The sequence below is a fragment of the Pongo abelii genome, chromosome 8, assembly GCF_028885655.2.
Source record: "Pongo abelii isolate AG06213 chromosome 8, NHGRI_mPonAbe1-v2.0_pri, whole genome shotgun sequence".
In the NCBI taxonomy this organism is placed as follows: Eukaryota; Metazoa; Chordata; class Mammalia; order Primates; family Hominidae; genus Pongo; species Pongo abelii.
The window spans coordinates 66,922,742-66,940,654 of record NC_071993.2 but is presented as its reverse complement, the minus strand read 5'-3'; the positions used below and the strand labels follow the sequence as shown (position 1 = coordinate 66,940,654).

Here is a 17,913-nt window from a genome sequence, read left to right as displayed (position 1 = left end):
CTGAACAGGAGAGGCCAGTTAGATCAGGACAGGCACCACGACAGGACCCCGCATCCCACCCCCTGGCAAGACAACAGAAGCGAGGCAGCTGCAGGGGAAGCATTCATCTCTTCCCTCCATCTCCATAAAAGCCCAGCTCCCATCCCCGGAGGGCAGTGAGGCAAAGCAGCGGTGCTAGCAGGTGCTCAGAGACTCCTAGACAGAAAAGGCATATGGCTTCTCACCTGATGCTGCACAAAATCCTATTAAAAGCCCAACCATTTGGCCAAGTGGTTTTATGCATTTAACAATAAGTGACATTATGCTTGTGCTTAAATGCAGCATTATCAAGTCCCTTGCAGATTCATATCTCTCCCTTTCTGCCCACAAAGCGTCCTCCGGGGAGATTTACTGTATGAGTCTTGGTTTATGACATAGAGCTTATCAGGTAATGAGATAACAAATCTTGCTGAAACGATGATTTTGTGTGTAAGAAAGCAGACTTTTATCAGGGTGGCTAATGTGCGGCCTGACACGTTATAGGCTCTGCTGGCCATAAGCAGTAAAAAGGAAATTTTTGCATTTTTCCACTATAACTCCTCCGACTATGGGGGCATGTAACACTTTACAGTAAGTTAGCATTACTCAGGACTAAATGGGGCTGGGATGCCTATGGAATGGCAGATCATGCCAGCTGGCTGTGCGTCCCCAGAGGGCTGCTTCCTTAGGGTGCCTGGGATTTCCAGGAAAACTAAAGGAATTTACCTCAATCTGGGGAGATGCCGGGAAGGGATGAGGCTGGAATTGCTCGCCTTGTTTGAGGGTGGTTTGGACTTCTGTTTCCGGAAGTAGTGGCTCACCCGGAAGAGATGAGCCCCTCTTCCACAACTGTTGAGACTGACAGTCCCTCCAACCGCTCTGGGCTCCTGGCCAATCTGACTTTGGCACCAGGCAATGTCGTGGCCACTTATATGTGCCACATAATGCCCAGTCAGGAGTAAGCATTTGATGCAAGAGTCAGCCACAAGACAAAAAAGCCAGGGACTGACTGTGGAGATAAAACCACTGGCTTCTAGTGAAGAGACTGTATGTAGCAAGAGGGTCGACTCCCGTCCCCGTGCCCCCCAGGCTGATAGTGACAGCATCTGAATCTCTAGCTGAGCTCTGAGACTTGGGCAGGTGGTGAACATGCAGCATGGTAATTTCCTGGGTAAAATTTAGAATGGCCATGTCCCCTGCACTTCATAATTGCTCTGTGCACATTCCACTAAGGCAGAAAGCTCATTGGCTGGAGGTGGCTCATAATAGGAGGCAGTGATGATGGCTTATGCAATGTTCCATTAGATGCCATTATAAGAGTCTGCCCTTTCGTTGTAATTTGGTGCTTGACTAAGTATGTGAGAATAATGCAGTAAACTCATTGGTGAAAGGATAATGATGCAGAACAAAGAGTAAATCAATAATACGCACGATGCAGTTAATAATATCACCATTATAGACTGTTATTGTTACGGTGGTGCGCTTAGCAATCAGGCACGCAGCGGCCACCAAGGTGAGGGAAGAGTGTCAATGAGCTACTTCAGAAGAGACATCTTAACATGATCACTTTGCTCTCCTGCTAGGTTGATGAAGGTCCCTTAGCCACCCTCCCAAATTTTATGCCCAAAGCCCATATGACTAACCCCCTCATTAGTATATGGCGAGTAGTATGAGGCTAAGATAGTGTGACACACAGTATATCAGAATACACAATATAGATAGAACATTTGGATGATATGCATTTTATCATATATTTCAAAATGTTTCTTGTGGCACATGTACATTTACATGGACAAAATACTTCAAATAAAGTTGCATGTTCTGAATAAGATTTCAGACTTTGAATTTGCCAAATATGTTTGGAGTGAATGAGAAACAGAATTCCCCTACTGACCTAACTTCCTTGCAACTGACAATAGGGCTACTTTGCCATTCTAACATCCTCTGCACATAGACTTCCAAGATGAGGAGCAAAGCCAAATCCAATGCGTGGATATCTCCACAGGACAGATATGTGGTTGAGGCTGTTCTCATCACTTAGATGTGAAAGTAAGCCAGATGTGATTCCCTGCTCTGCGACCAAGGGTGTCGGCAAGGTATTTATTCCCATTCAATGCAGCAGGAAGCTGAGAGGTTAATACCACCTAGCCAGCCTCCTGTGCCAGGCATTGTAAAGTTCGAAGTTCTATACCAGCATAAGCCTGGTTATTACTCAAAGCTAGGCTCAAATCAATGATAGGTCTAGGGAAATGCCTGAACATTCGTTCTTCCTACCCAGGATGCAAAGAACTGAATGAACATCAGCCAGCATCCCCTCCTCCTCTCTGAAATCATTCATGCCTAGGAAAGATGTGTGAGAAGTGCAAGGGGAAAAGATGAGTTCCCCCCTCTCACCCTTGAATCAAAAGCTCAGCTGGCTGATTTATTCAGCCTTAGAAAAAGTCAGGGTTCTCTTCCTTGAAAAAGTGCTGGGTACATATAAAATATATTCCAATGCAATCAATATTATCCCTTAAGCCTTTAATTAACTTTCACTTCTCTTAAGAAGTAGACAAATGCTGGCAAGAGTGAGGAGAAAAAAAGGATTGACTTTTTTCATTTGGTGCTAGCTATCCAATACCATTCTAGACAATTGAAAATATATATCTTTTAGCCACAGCATGATTTCTGGGGTGGAGAGCTGTCTTTATCAAAAAAGGAAGAAAAAAAATCTTCCTTCAACGTAATTGGTATTTTTGCTCAGAAAAAAAGTGAGATTGATTGAAAGCAGATTGCCTTTTTGCCCAAGGAGAGTTATTAGGTACATTATCATGGCAACCTTGGAGAACCCATATTGTTCCAATCTGTCCCATATCTGATTTGAAGATTTATGGCCTCCCCCTTTTGTGCCAATAATCATTTCCCTCCATTTTGTTTTCCATACAGTGAAAGTTATCAAGGAGCCCACATATTGAAAATGTTTGAATGCAGTTAGAATTGATGGATGGGGAGAAGCTGCCTCTAACTCAGCAATCGGTATTAGGAGATCTGCTTCCGCCAGCCTGTGTCTGAGGAGGGCCCTGCAAGAGCATGAGGGATGGATGGTGAATGGGGAACATTTATTCACCAGAAATATTTTCAAGACTTTTGAAGATTCTAGGGCCGTAGTTTGGGGAAGGATATTATTGCAGGAAGAAGAGAACTAGAATTTATTGCATCCTCAATTATTAGAGAAATCATCACAAATATGCTAAGATAGAGAGCAAGGTGTGACCTCATTGGAGGCAGAGTAATGGTTGTTCACAGGGCATGATTTGAAGAATGCCAAAAAAGATCCCCATCCAAAGTTATCTCTGTTGGGTTCCATGACACCTACATATCTACCATGTGAGATTCATACACTGATAGCCCTGTGTTAACTCAGCTCAGACACTAAATAACTAGTCTTCGACAATGTACCAATTTTGCATTTTATAATTAAAAAACCAGAGCCTTTGAGGGGCCAGAGCTAGCGCCTGATTCATGAAGTTATCTTGATATCGCAGGAGATGACACATGGAAGGGCCAAGTAATCTGGCCCATGGTAAGCACTATAAAATGGTAAGTGCCATACGATATCTGTAAATTAGGATGTAACCAATATAAAGTATTCTGTGGCCTATACAATCCCACCTAATCCTTCAACAACCCCGTGTTCTCACTACCTGAGTCTTTTCAGGTAACCTCTCTGAAACTCTTTCCTTAAGTCATATGCCTGGCATCCCACAGCAAGTAAAAGTGACTTGCCCAGGATGCAATCTGGGTCTCCCACTTCAGTTCCCACTAAGATGAAGGTGGTGGTGGAAAGGAAAGAGGCTTGTATATCTCAGATTCTGCTCCTTCAGGGCAAGCAGAAATGGACCCACAGAGGTCCTCCTGGATACGTGGTGGAGGGGGTGTTGGAGGGGTCCTCCACTGGCCAAGGGAGATGTTTAGTCTGGGGACTGGAGTGGATAAACCATCACAGTTTTGCAAGATCACTAGAGTCTGGCTGGATAGGCAGTATCATGATAGTCTTAGCAAAGTCTGATTACAGGCAGAAATCATAAGTTCCACTGGTCAGGAACTCTAAGCCAAACTTAACTGAAGCCACATGATTGGGGCAAGCCAAGGGGCTGCAAAGTGATGCAAATGTCCATTTTATTTTATATTATATTTTATTTATTTTTTAGAGACAGGGTATTGCTCTGTTGCCCAGGCTGGAGTACAGTGGCTCAATCAGAGGTAATTGCAGCCTTGAACTCCCAGGCTCAAGCGATCCTCCTGTCTTAACTTCCTGGGTAGCTGGGACTATAGGCATGCCACCACAGCTGGCTCATTTTCTTTTGGTTTTTGTAGAGATAGGTTCTTGCTATGTTGCCCAGGCTGGTCATGAACTCCCAACCTCAAGTGATCTGCTCACCTCGGCCCCCAAAGTGCTGAGATTACAGGCATGAGCCACCGTGCCCTACCACAAATGTCTATTTTAGACATGTCATGTACAGCTCAGGACTTCCTCACCAGCCCGGAATCTAGAAGATAACAAGAATCTTAATGATCCATTTACAATGGGGAATATGTAGGAAAGTTCAGCTATGAGAGTAGCTAAATCTCTCCCCATCTGTGGATGTGCATCTGAACTTTTTTAGACCACCAGCAATTGTCCTGACCAATTTCTATAGGGCCTGACCACTCAATTTGTGAAGATGACCAATAATCCTCAATCAATAACCATTTCTGATCTGATGAACTTTTTGGTTTTAAACACTAGGTCTGGATCTGTAAACAAATATTTCTTGGGCAAAGGTAACATAAAATAAACATAAGCTGACAGGTCATGGCTTAGAATAAAAGATCCACCTCAGACACACAAGGAAGCATCTTCAATGCCAAAATAGTATCCAACGGCACTTTCTGGAGAGGAATTACTCACCCAGTGTGAGCAAGTAGTGCCTGGTGCTGGGTCAGGGCTCCGTAAATATGGGCTGCTTTAACTGAAAAGGGCAGTGCTGGTGGGTCATGGCATTGGAGGAGTAAGAATTACTTCATGAGAAGAATGTTTGATGATTATGAACACTATTGAGGGTCACCATAAATTTGCCAGTTACTTATTTCATGTGCATATCTTCACTAAATATACGTGGGTGTGCTTCTCCTGCTGTTTAACTATCACCGCCTCCAGAATGAAATCCCACACATTCTCCTCAATCCTTCTACTCTCTTCTCGGTGATGGGCCAGGAAAGCCCGCATGCCCAGGTTGAGCCAGAACTTCAGTTTCAGAGCTCAATTCCACAGGTATACAGGACAACCTAGGGGAAGTGACTTAAGGCAGAAGGCAGAAGAGGACAGGAGGGCAGTGACTGAGGCATCCAGAGAGCCACTGAAGATGACTTTTAGGTCTATGACAAGGAAAATCTACATACTTTTCACAAGCCTCAGATACTGGTTCTTAGAGCCAGTAGCCTTTGAAAAGGGAAACTGTGACCATAGAATAGTCACCAATGGGCCCCCTCCCACATTCTTAGGTTTATCTCCGCATCCGAATGAATAGCCCTTGGCAATTGTTTAATCTAGCACCTTTCTTCTCTTGGATGTGGAAACAGGTTGCAATATGAGTGCCAGATCCGGAGCACAACACCTCCCTCAGTTTCATGCCTTCTGATGAAAGAAAGCAGCTGGTGCCAGGGAGGATACCCTAAGCTGGGAATTGGGAGACTTGGGGGGTGAGTTCTCAGTGACCTGGGGCCAGTCACTAAAATGAAGAGGCCCAGGCTGACTGGGCTGCACCCACCAGACACTGATGAATCCTCACACAGGGCTCCAGTTCTCTGTCCGACCTTAGTTCACACCACCATCATACCTTATCTAGACATCTGCAGTCGCTTCCTAGTTGATTTCCCTATTTACTCTCCCCACTGCCCCCAACCATTCCCACACTCCCTCAAAAAAGCCAAAGAGAAGGGATGGCAGCAAATCCTACTGCGATCAGGTTCTGCGAGGGCGGGGAGGCCTTAGATCTTTCTTTAGCGGAGCCTCGCTCTAGGAAGACAATGTAAAATGCACAGCTCGGGGCTGTTTATTTTTAAAGATACTATATCCATTTTTACTGGAACGAGTATAAAGAACTTAAAAAACCCAGAGCTATCTTGTCACAATAAATCAGACAGAGTAAATTGAAAATCCTATACAGCTTTCCCTGAATACATTGTGTTCACTTTGTCAAAGAGGTAGATGAAATGTGGCACATATTGATCTAGATGTCTCTGTAAAACTATAATATTTATATCAAATACATATGCTAGACTCTCTCTGTCTTTCTGCTGAGCCTTCTAATCGTGCTTTCCTCATCCTGCTCCTCCCAAAATGCATCTCACCATTGGTAGCCCCTGACATGATGGGAATGAATTTTAAGAAGTACTTCTCAAGGGAACCAGCAGCACTGTATCATACAGGAAGCAGGGTGTGGGGGGTTAGAGACCCAACGACCCAAACCACACACTGGTCAGCACCAAAGCTTCACGTTTGCCCCGCTAGGTTGACCTTGAACCCTTGGTGTCTGCATCACCACCTCTCCAAGACACTCCTGCAAGCTGGTCTTTCCTTTCCTTCTCACCTGGTAGTGCTTTTCTTGGTTACTTAGTCTTAATGCAGGTTTCCCTGATTTGGGGCATGTCCTTCAGGGTTACTGTTTCCCAGCGCTTCCCTTGAGGCTCAATCCCCCCTCTGCCAAAAAGTAAGACTAATCCAACTCCCACCTTCCCACTTCCTCCTTTACTCAATGTCTCAAAGGGACTGACTTCAGTAAAGATAGGGGAGACATCATGGGCAAATAAAGCCTAACTCCAGGCTGTGCTGCCTCATCCCTCCACCCTACCCCAGGACCCAGCTTGGAACCCCCGAAACTTGCTGGGCTTTCAGGAACTATTTGTTAACCGATGGATTGGTTGACAAAGTATGCATCTTGGAGACTCTATCCCATGGTAAGTGTGGAAGAAAACTAACAGGTAGTTCACTGCAAGCCTTTTAGACCATAGGCTTATTCCACCACCCTGAATCTACTAGCATATTTCAAGTTTGTAAGGGATCTGTACACATAAAGAAAAATAAAAACAAAGCAAATGAGAGTGTGTATCAGTCCCACAACCCCAAACCCTGACTATCACCATTTCCTGTTAAAATAATTTTTTTTAAAAAAAGGAGGTTCAGCAATAAGATAATTTCCCATCCATGGACACATCTAGTACTTTGCTAATCACAAAGGAAGGCAATGAATGCATTCTCCCTCCTAGTGAGGAAGTGAATAAAGTAATCTTCTCCAGCTGTCAATGGAGCTGTTCTGGATGTGGCAGGCTGTGCTGCTGCTTCCCTAAATGGGGCAGAATCTGAGCAAATAGATCCCAACAGTGCAGCAAAGGCACCTCTAAAGCAGAGCCCCAAGGTCAGAGGACAGACAACTGGCAGCCCCAGTGGGGAATACTGGGATGTCCTACCTGGGCCAGAACTTTGCATCTTATCGCATGCAGACAGTCAGAACCTCAGCTACCCTAGAGGGATCTGTGTCTACACCTCCACCATCCCAAATCACAGTTAGACCTCCATAATTAGACCGTGGTGAGAAATGATCACACATATTTTGTAGCTTGTAGTCTACATGGAACCTCAGTCCAAGTCTTTAAATTCTGAGAAACTCAGTGTGGGGGACATTGGTAGATTTTGCCTGTCCTGCATACACCCTCCCTTCTGTGGGCAGCACCTCATTTTAATTTGGGGAATTGCTCCTCCCCAAATTAAATACAGTCTCCCAATTACATACAGTCTTGGGACCTTTAGTCAAGATTTCCTGCCCAAGTGAGGCCAATTAGTACTTTTAAATCTTGGATGGGCTGACACTAATCACAGTGGGAGTTGATTCAACCTGATGACAAAACCCTGTAATGACTACTCCCAAGTTTCTGCTTCCTCAATGTCAGAGCTGTGTCTCTGGTTCTTTTCTGTCCTTTCTGGTATCTTGCTCTTCAGTTTTTCATTGGAATCTCTAAGGTACCCTAACCTTTAAAAAAAAAAAAAAAAAAAAAAAAAACCTTTTCTTCTTAAGTCAGCAAAAAAATAAGTTTCTGTTGCCTGCAACCAGAGAATCCTAACTGGTAGACTTGTTTACCTTCACTTTGGTTTCTCACCTAATTCTCACTGTTACCACTAAGTATGCAAGTATTACCACCATTTAGGTTTCTTTCTCTCCTTTCCTTTCTTTCCTTCCTTCCTCCCTGGAAGGGGAATTCTGCAGCTTTCTTCAGCAAGCAATTCCACAGTTGCTGAACCCTCACAAACTGCACTGATTCCGCCTATGCCTCCCTCCCCAACACCCTCACCCCTCTGCATCTTATTCATCCCATTACTTTGGGCTTGGTGGCCTTTGGCCATTTTAAAATAAGCAAGTCTTCCCTTGACCTGACTCTCCCAATGCTAGATGGTTCTCTGCTCTTACAGAGAAATCAGGGAGCTAAATGGCACTTTCCTTTTTTCAGATCAAAGCAGATTTGCCCAGTTTCATTTTTAATGCTGCTTCTGTACAAGCAGAGACTGAGAGAAGACTAAGGCAGGCAAAGGTCAGCCTCACTCTTCAGGGATGAAGGTGGAATAGAGGGAGAATGAGTCCAAGCAAAGAAATGGCTCTGAATTTTGCCCAGAAGAGGGTTTTGATTTACAAAGCGAGCCCCACCTCCCTCCCTAACACCCCTGGTGAATCATGTATCATGGTCCTTAAGCACATACTATTGGGACTGACCCTCTCATAATGACAACCAACTTGACATATCTTTGCCTTGTTCTCCAGCCACACCCAAGGGTGCTGCCACAGCTAACATAAGCTGCTAGCCATTCACTCTGTAGACCCAACATTCTTGCATAGGCCCCAGCAGACCTCCAGCATCTGTTAGTCACACAGGGACTGGAAGAAGCTACAAGTTAGAAAGCTGGCAGATCACCTGAGGTCAGGAGTTCAAGACCAGCCTGACCAACATAGAGAAACCCCGTCTCTCCTAAAAATACAAAATTAGCTGGGCATGGTGGCATACGCCTGTAATCCCAGCTACTCAAGGGGCTGAGGCAGGAGAATCGCTTGAATCTGGGAGGTGGAGGTTGTGGTGAGCCAAGATTGCGCCATTGCACTCTAGCCTGGGCAACAAGAGCAAAACTCCATCTCAAAAAAAAAAAAAAAAAAAAAGAAAAGGAAAAAAGAAGGCATGATATGAGGCATGACAGGCCATAGCAGGACCTTTGTGGGGTCTGGAAAGGAGTGGACCTCAGGATCACATCAGCGGATTCCCAACCCTCCCAAATCTTTCTGCACCCCTCTTTTACCGGGTCTGTAAGCTTTTAGGTGAACAAGGCACTCTGCTATTACCTATGCCCTCCACTGTTCAATGGGTATGTTCAACAATGTGAATTATCAAATGCTTTTGGGAGGCTTCCTTCTAATGTCTCTTGCTTTCATGATTATTTTACACTTCCATGATTTCAATGAATAAAATTCCTGAAAAAAGAGCATTTCACTGGGAAGACGCTCCTGCATACTCAAGCTTCTGTTTCACTGCCACTGTTTCCTTGGGTGGTACTGATTGGTCAGAATCTCAGATAAGCTCCAGGAGAGCAAGAACCACATTTTACCCACAGCACAGAGCTTAGCACGTGGTGGGGATTCAAATTATTGTTTGTTGAGCCAATATGTTAGAATGGGAGTTTTCCTAAGGCTGTTCTATACACTACCTGACATTTGCCTTTGGAGTCAATGGCTAAGGTCATATAAGCTCCCACTGAGATGGGCACATATCTATCTCTGAACTGCCCCCATGTCCTCTTATTAGAAAGGTACAAGGAGGGGAGATAGATTACTTTTACAGCAACTGGTACCCATATTTGGAGCAGTCCCTGTGGTTCTGGGGGTGAGAGCAGGCCATTGTGATGCAACACCAGTACTGGCTGTGGAGACTGGAACCCTTGGGACAACAGAATCAGATTTCCACAACTCTCACAGTGTATTGGCCTCTATAATGTTTTAATAAAAAGAGACACTGGACTTGGCCAGTTAGAAAGTTTCCTGGTTTAGTTTCATAGTATGATGACAGCAGCATGGAAGGAACCCCAAAGCTACCAGGAACCATTTTGCACAGCTCTGGAAAGAAGTCCAGCAGAGTAAATGACATGGTACGAAGACAGAAAACATGGGGCAACCTAGTCTGGATGGCTGCACTTGTTCCTGAGATTCTGAATCTACCCAGCAAGGATTCACCCAATCAAAGGAGCCATTGATCAGAATCTTCAGCAATTATAATTTGAGAAATTATATTCGAATTATTTTTTAATGGAAGAAAGAATATTTGAGAGTGAAAATCTAGGCTTGAATATGACTTTTTTTTTTTTTAAGGTACACAGTTCATCTCCCACCTACATTTCTATTCTTGTTTTCAGAACAATAGCTGGAACATTTTGCTAAGTGTGTGGAAGGGAAGAGTGACAGCAGGAAAGGAGGGGAGCTTCATTCTATCAGTATTATCAGGAAATTGATTTAATATGCTTCCAAGTCTCTTTAAATAGAGCTTCAAGTTTGAAAGGGACTGAAGATACGGCTTAGAGGAATCCAAAACAGACGCCAAGAAAGAAGTGCCCACGTCCCATGCCCACCAAGACCCCTCTCATCAGGAAGGGATACCTAGCACATCACATCAGAAGACATGGCATCTAATGACAAGCGCTTTGGGTATCTACCCCTCAGCACTGCGTTTCAGAAGTAGTCAAGAGGTCATTTTTCCAAAGTATTAGGGCAAGCTCATTTTTTGTTTTCCCTGTTCCCAAGAAGTTTAATGCTAATCAAAGCAGAATGCCTAATCAGTCCAAGATGTTCTGTCAACTTGAATTATCTATTTGTCTTCTTATTTACTGTATCTGTCTGTCTACAGTTCTTCATATCTTTGTGAAGATCGGTTATTGGGGCCTGTGTTTCCTTCTGACTAGAATCGCTACCAGATGATCCTTCCTGGTGATATGTTGATGATTTGCTAATTTATGGCTTTTAAAATCTAGGAATCCAAAGACATTGCTGAGGGGTTCAGGCTGGGGAAGTCACGTGGCTCATGCAATGAGGGCTGAATGGCTACTTGATGAGGGATCTAAGTCTGTGTAGGATGCAAAGCTTCAGTCACATTTCGACCAGAGCCATGTCTGCAATAGAGAAATCATAAATGACATTTTATAGGAAACACCCCTCATGAGAGCAGTCCGCCCCTTGCAGGCAAGGAAAAGTGAGAATGACTGTTGCCCAAGACACAAGTAAACAGGAAAGGAAAGGCCTGTGGATTGGGCCAAGTCAGTATAACATGAAATCATCTCAAATCCAATTCCCAAGTGCTAGAGGCCATGCCTTCCCAGAAAGAGTCGAGAGGGAAATGGTGTTGTAGCAAGACTCTCTCAGAACCAAGAGAAGAGGTTTCAATAAGCTCTGATATTGGACTTCCCAACCACTTAGATGGCCAAATAGTATGATGTGTAGCTCAGAAAAGCTGTGGTATAGTTGGAGATTTTTATGGATGTGTAGAAATGCATCTGTCCCCAGTGCCTGGTATGTAGCAAGTCCTCGGTAAACACATGTGGAATGGATGGACATGAAGGCATGACTCATGTTAATTCCTTTAAGGTAGGGTAGCCTATGGGGCCGTAGATTAAATGAGCCTTTGTAAAGAAATAATCCATGCTCTGGCACAGTAGACAATTTAAAATTCCAAATCCTTTAGAAATCAGTCTAGAACCCTGGTGGACACGACATGCGTGTGGTGGAGGAAATGGAGTGGAATTCCATGTTGATACAAGACAGCCAGGCAGGAGGGAATAGTGTGTGGTCTCAGGAAGGAACAAAGGGTCTGAGTGAGAAGGAGAGTCCAAATTCTGATATAAGGAAAGACACAGAGTTTAAAAATAACCCAATAATCAGGAAGCAGGGAAGATACGCAGGATGCCATCTCCCGATAAGTCAAGAAAGCACTGCTCAGGCAGGTTGGGGTCTGAGCGAGCAATCAGTTTTTAAGACTTCCTCTAGTGGAGGTAGAACTGAAGACCTATGTTGGCAAGTGGGGCTTGCATAACCTGGATTTTAAAAGCAAGAGCGTTAGCTCTCCCAGCTTAATGGGTAATGCAAGCTGGGTCAAGGTCATTGAACAAGCGTTAGCATCTCCTCTGAGGTGTCGCTTCCTTGGACTACTTTATCCAGTGTAACTAATTCCTGTTTTTCTCAGTTGCAGAATCTTAGTCATTTTTGGTTTTGCAGCACACATTAAAAATGTGTAATTGGCATTTGCTTTAGTTGTACCCTTGCTCAGTGCTTGCAACCTCCTTGAGACTGTAAACTCCATGAGGACAGGTTCCGAGGGTAGCCTGTTCACCAATGAACCCTGAGCACCCAACACAACCCAGCACCATGCCTAACGTGTAACACAGAGAATGCCTGCCTGCCGAGTGAGTGAATGAACCGATGGAGACGGGCCACAGGAATGGACAGTGAGGCAGGTCACTAACTGTGCTGAGCTGTTTTTAGTTCTTGAAATTTTGTTCTCAACTATTGAATACTCAATCATTTCTTCTAAAGTATGGAATCCTCTTTAAAATATGAGCATTTACAATAAAGAAGATAATTAAGTACTCTATTTTCATATTTAAATAGAAAAGCATGACAAACTGTCCCCATCTCTTTGAATGTAAGGCTCTTTCCAATATGGAGACCCCATCCGAGGTTGAATGCAGACAGCCCTAACTCCCTCCAGTGGGATACAGGCTCCTGAGGGTGAATAGTCCAAGTCAAAGCTATGAAACAAACACACAGAATGCACCCTGCAGAACTGGTCACGTGGGGCTCTACTGTGCCTCTCACTGATAAGTAAGAAATCACCTCCAGAGAACTGCTCTGTGTTGTGCGGCGGACCAACTAAGGTGTGAAAGGGAACAGGTGGTTCCATTTGCAAGGGTATAGAAGGCTCTGCAGGTGAGAGCTGCCCAGCGGGGAAGTTCAAGTTTAGCAGATCATTACAATTCTCCATGGAACTACCTTTAAAGGATGGAGCCAGGAAGGGGAAGAAAATGTTGAAATCCACAAAAAAGGCACAAATCTCACTCTGGGTGTGGTTCATCTGTCTGTTCTTGAGAGCCTCTCATTGCTAGAAGTGTTCAAGAGGGAATTAGAACTCTAGTCTAACCAAATGAGAAAAATAAAGGAAGGAATGGTTTTGTCCCCTTGCCATCTTTTTCCCCTCAATCCTGGGGCCAGGACCCTCAGGGGTAGTGGGTGGGCAGGAGGGGAGAGGAGACAGCCCCAAAGTGAAACTCATGCCTTTCTCTTCCTCTCCTTCATGAGCACAGTGCTCTGGCTCCACTTATAGGGAAAGGTGGAGGAAGATACAAACAATAGGAGATCACTGAGTTTAGAGCAGAATGGAGTCTCAAGAGATGACATGGAGAGGCAGCAGGACACAGGGAAGCAGGCTGTCCAGGTTCAAACCCCAGCCCTACTCTTTACTAGCTGGGTGATGTCAGGCAAATTACTTAACCTCCCTGTTCCTCAGTTTCTTCAGTCATTCCAAATGGAGATGATGGTAATACCTTTCTCACAGGATCAATGTGAGGATTCTGAAATACGCAAATATTTGTAGGTATTACTATTGCCAGAGAAGGCAGTCCTGGGGCTTTAGGCTGCACTGATTCACATTCTCATTTCAGGAAGTGTGTGGCACTCCTATCTTTATAGGGAAATGTTCCAAGAGAAGCCACAGCATTTAAGTTTCACAGACAGCTTTCTTGAATTGGAGCAAGAGATGGGTTAGTCCATGACAACTAGCCCCCAAACCAGAATGGCGGCTCAGCAGCTTCATCCTGAGGACCTTCCTCCAAGTTAATTACACTCACTTTCCTCTCCCACCTTGGCTACGTCTAGTCTTTCATGACTCATTCCCCTCTCATGTGCCCTGTCAGCATTTGGCTACCAGGAATCAGTAGAATAATCCAAACCCATCCCATTCTCTCTGTCTCAAACACCTGGGCCTAGGATTGCCTCAAACTTGAGTCACTCAAGTCCCAACATGGGAAACACAAGGTCTGGGTGGCTCCCCAGCTGGACTCCCTCTAACAAGGGGGTTACAGCAGATGGATTCCTCTCTGTGACTGATTATTTTCCATGGCCCTTGGCCATGTGACCTTGGACCATGATCTTGTCAGTTCTCATAAACTAACCAGGAGTGGAATGAATCACACTCAGAGAGGAGACCTCTGGGGGAAAATGCAAGGGGCTGTGAGAGGGAGGAGAGAGCTGAGGATCCCAAAGACCATGGGAGCCTCACTAGCCCTCAGGCCTTCCCTGTCTCTAAGCAGCTTTGACCTTACACAAGGAGGAGGAGGCAGTGGCCTTGGGAGGCAGGCTGGGCTGCAGGAGGTCTACCCTTCTGAATAAGATTTAGGGTATTGGCCCAAGAGCCCAGTTGTCCCTAATCCCTCCAACTCAGAGAGATTACCTGCCTCAGCTACTCACTGAACCCTTAGTTGTGGACACCCAAACCCCTATTCTTAGATGCCCCAATCCATCATAACATACATGAAATAGCCAATACACACACACACATGTGCACATGTGCAGGACTGGTTATCCTGCAGGAGGTGATGAAAATGTTGGGTAAGGCACTCTAGGCCCTTGAAATAGTGTTGATGGTGAAGAGGCTTTGAGAATGCTACCTGAAGTGTTTATATTATGCCAAACACATTGATTAAAACTGAAAATGAAATGCCAATGAAATCTTCATATTCTCAAATATCCTGAATTTGGGTGTTGTACAAACAAAACCCTGGTCTTCTCTGCCTAAATTTTGTACTTTAAATAATCTTTTAATTTCAAAGTTTTATGTCTCTGTAGCTTTAGATCATGAGTTACCTTGAGTTCTCTGACAAGTTAATATATTGTTAGATAAATCATTTCTGAATAAAATATGCCAAGTAAACAAATCCCTTAACTATGTATACATTCTAATTTCTTTCTGGGCATTTATTTGATTGGGTCCTGGGGAGCAGAGAACATGTATGTGCGTGTCCATGGGCAGAGCACATGGATTTATGCATACACAAAAACTCAGAGCACAGCACACTGTTTTAAGAGTCTGAACTTTATCTTTCAACAAAGTTTAGCTGCTTTCCTTTTGCAAATGCATTTAATTTTATCTGGAAACTTTTTGACGTTAGAAATAGAACAACTGTAGTTTCTCATTATGTTTGCTGCCAGAATCCATGCTTGGTTGCTCAACTAAAGACCTTATATTGCTAATTACTACCACATGCCCATATCCCAAGCGAAAGAAAACTTATTGATTCTGACAGCCCATTCTCTCAACACTGAATTCCAAATGAAAACTCAAAATTTGGCCAAACATAACATTTCATCAATCTTGTTTTACTGACTGGAAAAACAACATCAAACAAAGGGTGCTAATGGCCCTTTATTACCGTGCCTTTCCCAAGCTTATATTTTCTGATGAAAGATCTAAGTGACCAAAGGCCTTCTTTAAACTACTTAGTAATTAGCTTTTGAACCAGGAAACAATGCGTAAAGTAAAGTGAACAGGCCGGGTGCTGATGACAGGACGGACTCTGTGTCTGCAGGGTCAGGAACAGTGGGGACCCAAAAAGAACATTAAAAGCAAAGTGCATTTTCATAAATGGAAAAGAAAAAAAAGAGAGAGAGAGAGAGAGAAAACCAGGCTAAAAGCGGTGATAAAAGATTACAGAGCCAGAACAGAATGGCAGGAAGTCTGTGATCCGAAGTCATCAGCACCTGAAAGTTTGAGTGGAACTGCCAGGGTGAAAGATGACCGGATTGGACTGGGGGCAGTGAGTGAGTGCCGGGCTGAAAGCCCCATCTGGGTCAGCCGGCACCAAAAGCTGCTGGCCTCCAGCCCACCCACCAGCTCACCCACATTTGACTAGGAAAATTATTTCATTAAAAAAAAAAACTACCTGGAATGAGAGTCAAGAAATATTTTCAACCTAGCCTTCAGGGCAATTGATTTTATTGAGTTCTTCAGGGGCAGTGATTGGGAAATGCTGGCGGAGACACTGGAAGATAGGGAGGCCATAAAGAGAGCCCCAGGCCCTCAGAATGCCTTCTGCTTTATGGAGACCTATCCACACCTTCAAGGCAAAATGAATCGAGATGCTGTTTTCCTTTTAGCATGGGATACACGACCACTGGGAATCTTTGGACTTATTTGGCCTTTTGGATCCAACCAATGGCCCAGAAATCAGAACAGCTTGGTTCTAACCTCATCCAAGGCTGTTAAGATAATATTGAGGGGAGGGCTTCATTAGAGGGAAGATGGAGGGATGTGCTGCCTCCCTGAAAAGACGCCAACTGGCCTCCTCTGGCCCACTGTCCTTTGTGCCTTTGAAAGGAAACTGGTGTCCTGTGGGTAGTTCAAGAAAATGAGCCCTTTTGTCCACCTCCTCATTTCCTGTGCAGAGGCCTGGACACCTGAGCTCAGGAAGCATTGGACTCACTGACCAAAGGGGAGGGTCCACTCTGTCTGACACGGCTGACTGTCAAAAAGAGAAGGCAGCAGTGGAGGGAAATACAATGCTCCCAATCTGATTTTATTTCCTCTTAAAAAAACCAAAGAAGCTCTTTAAGAGTTCATTTGAAACAGAACAAGAAGGGAAAACAAAACAAAAGAAAACAGTTCCATGATAGGAACTTCCATGACTGGGAAGAGGCATGAGTGATGAAAGTTTTCTGTGTCCTGATCTGGATGGTAGGATGGTAGTTACTGGGTGTGTACATAGGTACAAGTTCCTCGCTTTATATGTTAAAGATGTGTACATTTAACTCTATGTAAGTTATACCTCAAAACCAAAACCAAACAAAGGTGACTGCCCCAGAAAAAGCTTTAAAAAAATAAATAAAGGATGGCTGCTGCCAGCTGCCTTTCCCCCTGCCTTTCCCCTCTGAGGTGGTAAGGTACTGCCCTCTACTTAGGAGAAAACCTTGGGGTCTCTATTGAACCTGCACATTGATATTGAGAGTGATAAAGTGATCTGAGCACACACTAAAATAGTTCCCGAGAAGAAAGCATTCACGTTTGGGAAGCCAAACAAAAGATTCAGCAGGAATAGCATGTAGTACCCTAAACTACCAGAAATATACTATTTCTTGCCCGGAAGGAATTTCAGCTGAGTAATGAGTCCCTTTGAGGATAAGATCGGTGCCTCCTGGATGAAGAGGAGAACTGGGTTCCCAGTGGCCACAGTGCCTTTGCAGTAGGCCAGATGACCTGGATCTGCCACCCAAGGACTTCTCTGCCAGAGTCTTATCCTGCGTTCTTGCTACACACAAACCACCATAGGAGGGCATCATACTAGTTTGAGGGACCAGAATTTTATCACATAGTCAGATGATGTGAAGAATGAATGAGTTTTGTTTACTTGTTAGGGGTCAGAAGAGAAAATATGGGCCCAGTTATAAATGGACTCCTTTCAGGACAAATTCATTACATCTCTTGGAATTTGTTAATGGGAGTTGGTCCAAGCGTGGCAACGTCCTCGGGTCACCTCTGACATCACACCCCATGCAGAAACTGGGCCTTCCCTCATAGAAGCACCCGGTGGGGTGGGTGAGGGGCAGAATTCAGATGGCACCTCCACAGGGACTCTTAAAAGTCACTCAACCACATCTTTTCTGATGCAACTGACTTACTTTCTGCCTCCATGTTTGTTAAAAGTCCCGCCGAATTTATTCCGATTCAGGATGAGAGCAGCAATTTCGGGCACGTAGCGGGCAAACATTGCCTACATGCATGAAACAAAGAAACAAGAGCCAAAAAAAA

General features: G+C 44.4%; 1 protein-coding gene across 12 annotated transcripts in view; it reads right to left on the bottom strand.

Moving 5' to 3' along the window:
• The window catches only part of KCNMA1 (potassium calcium-activated channel subfamily M alpha 1), an 838,033-nt gene that overhangs the window by 217,800 nt on the left and 602,320 nt on the right, over positions 1 to 17,913 (bottom strand). The window contains exon 9 of one of the 12 annotated variants that reach the window (XM_054522413.2): positions 17,784 to 17,875. The exons of 10 other annotated variants lie outside the window; for them this stretch is intronic. In XM_054522413.2, coding sequence (XP_054378388.1) covers positions 17,784 to 17,875 — 92 coding nt within the window. Of the gene's footprint in view, positions 1 to 6; positions 17,876 to 17,913 lie in introns of those variants that run through there. One more of the 12 variants, XM_054522410.2, reaches the window with a different exon arrangement.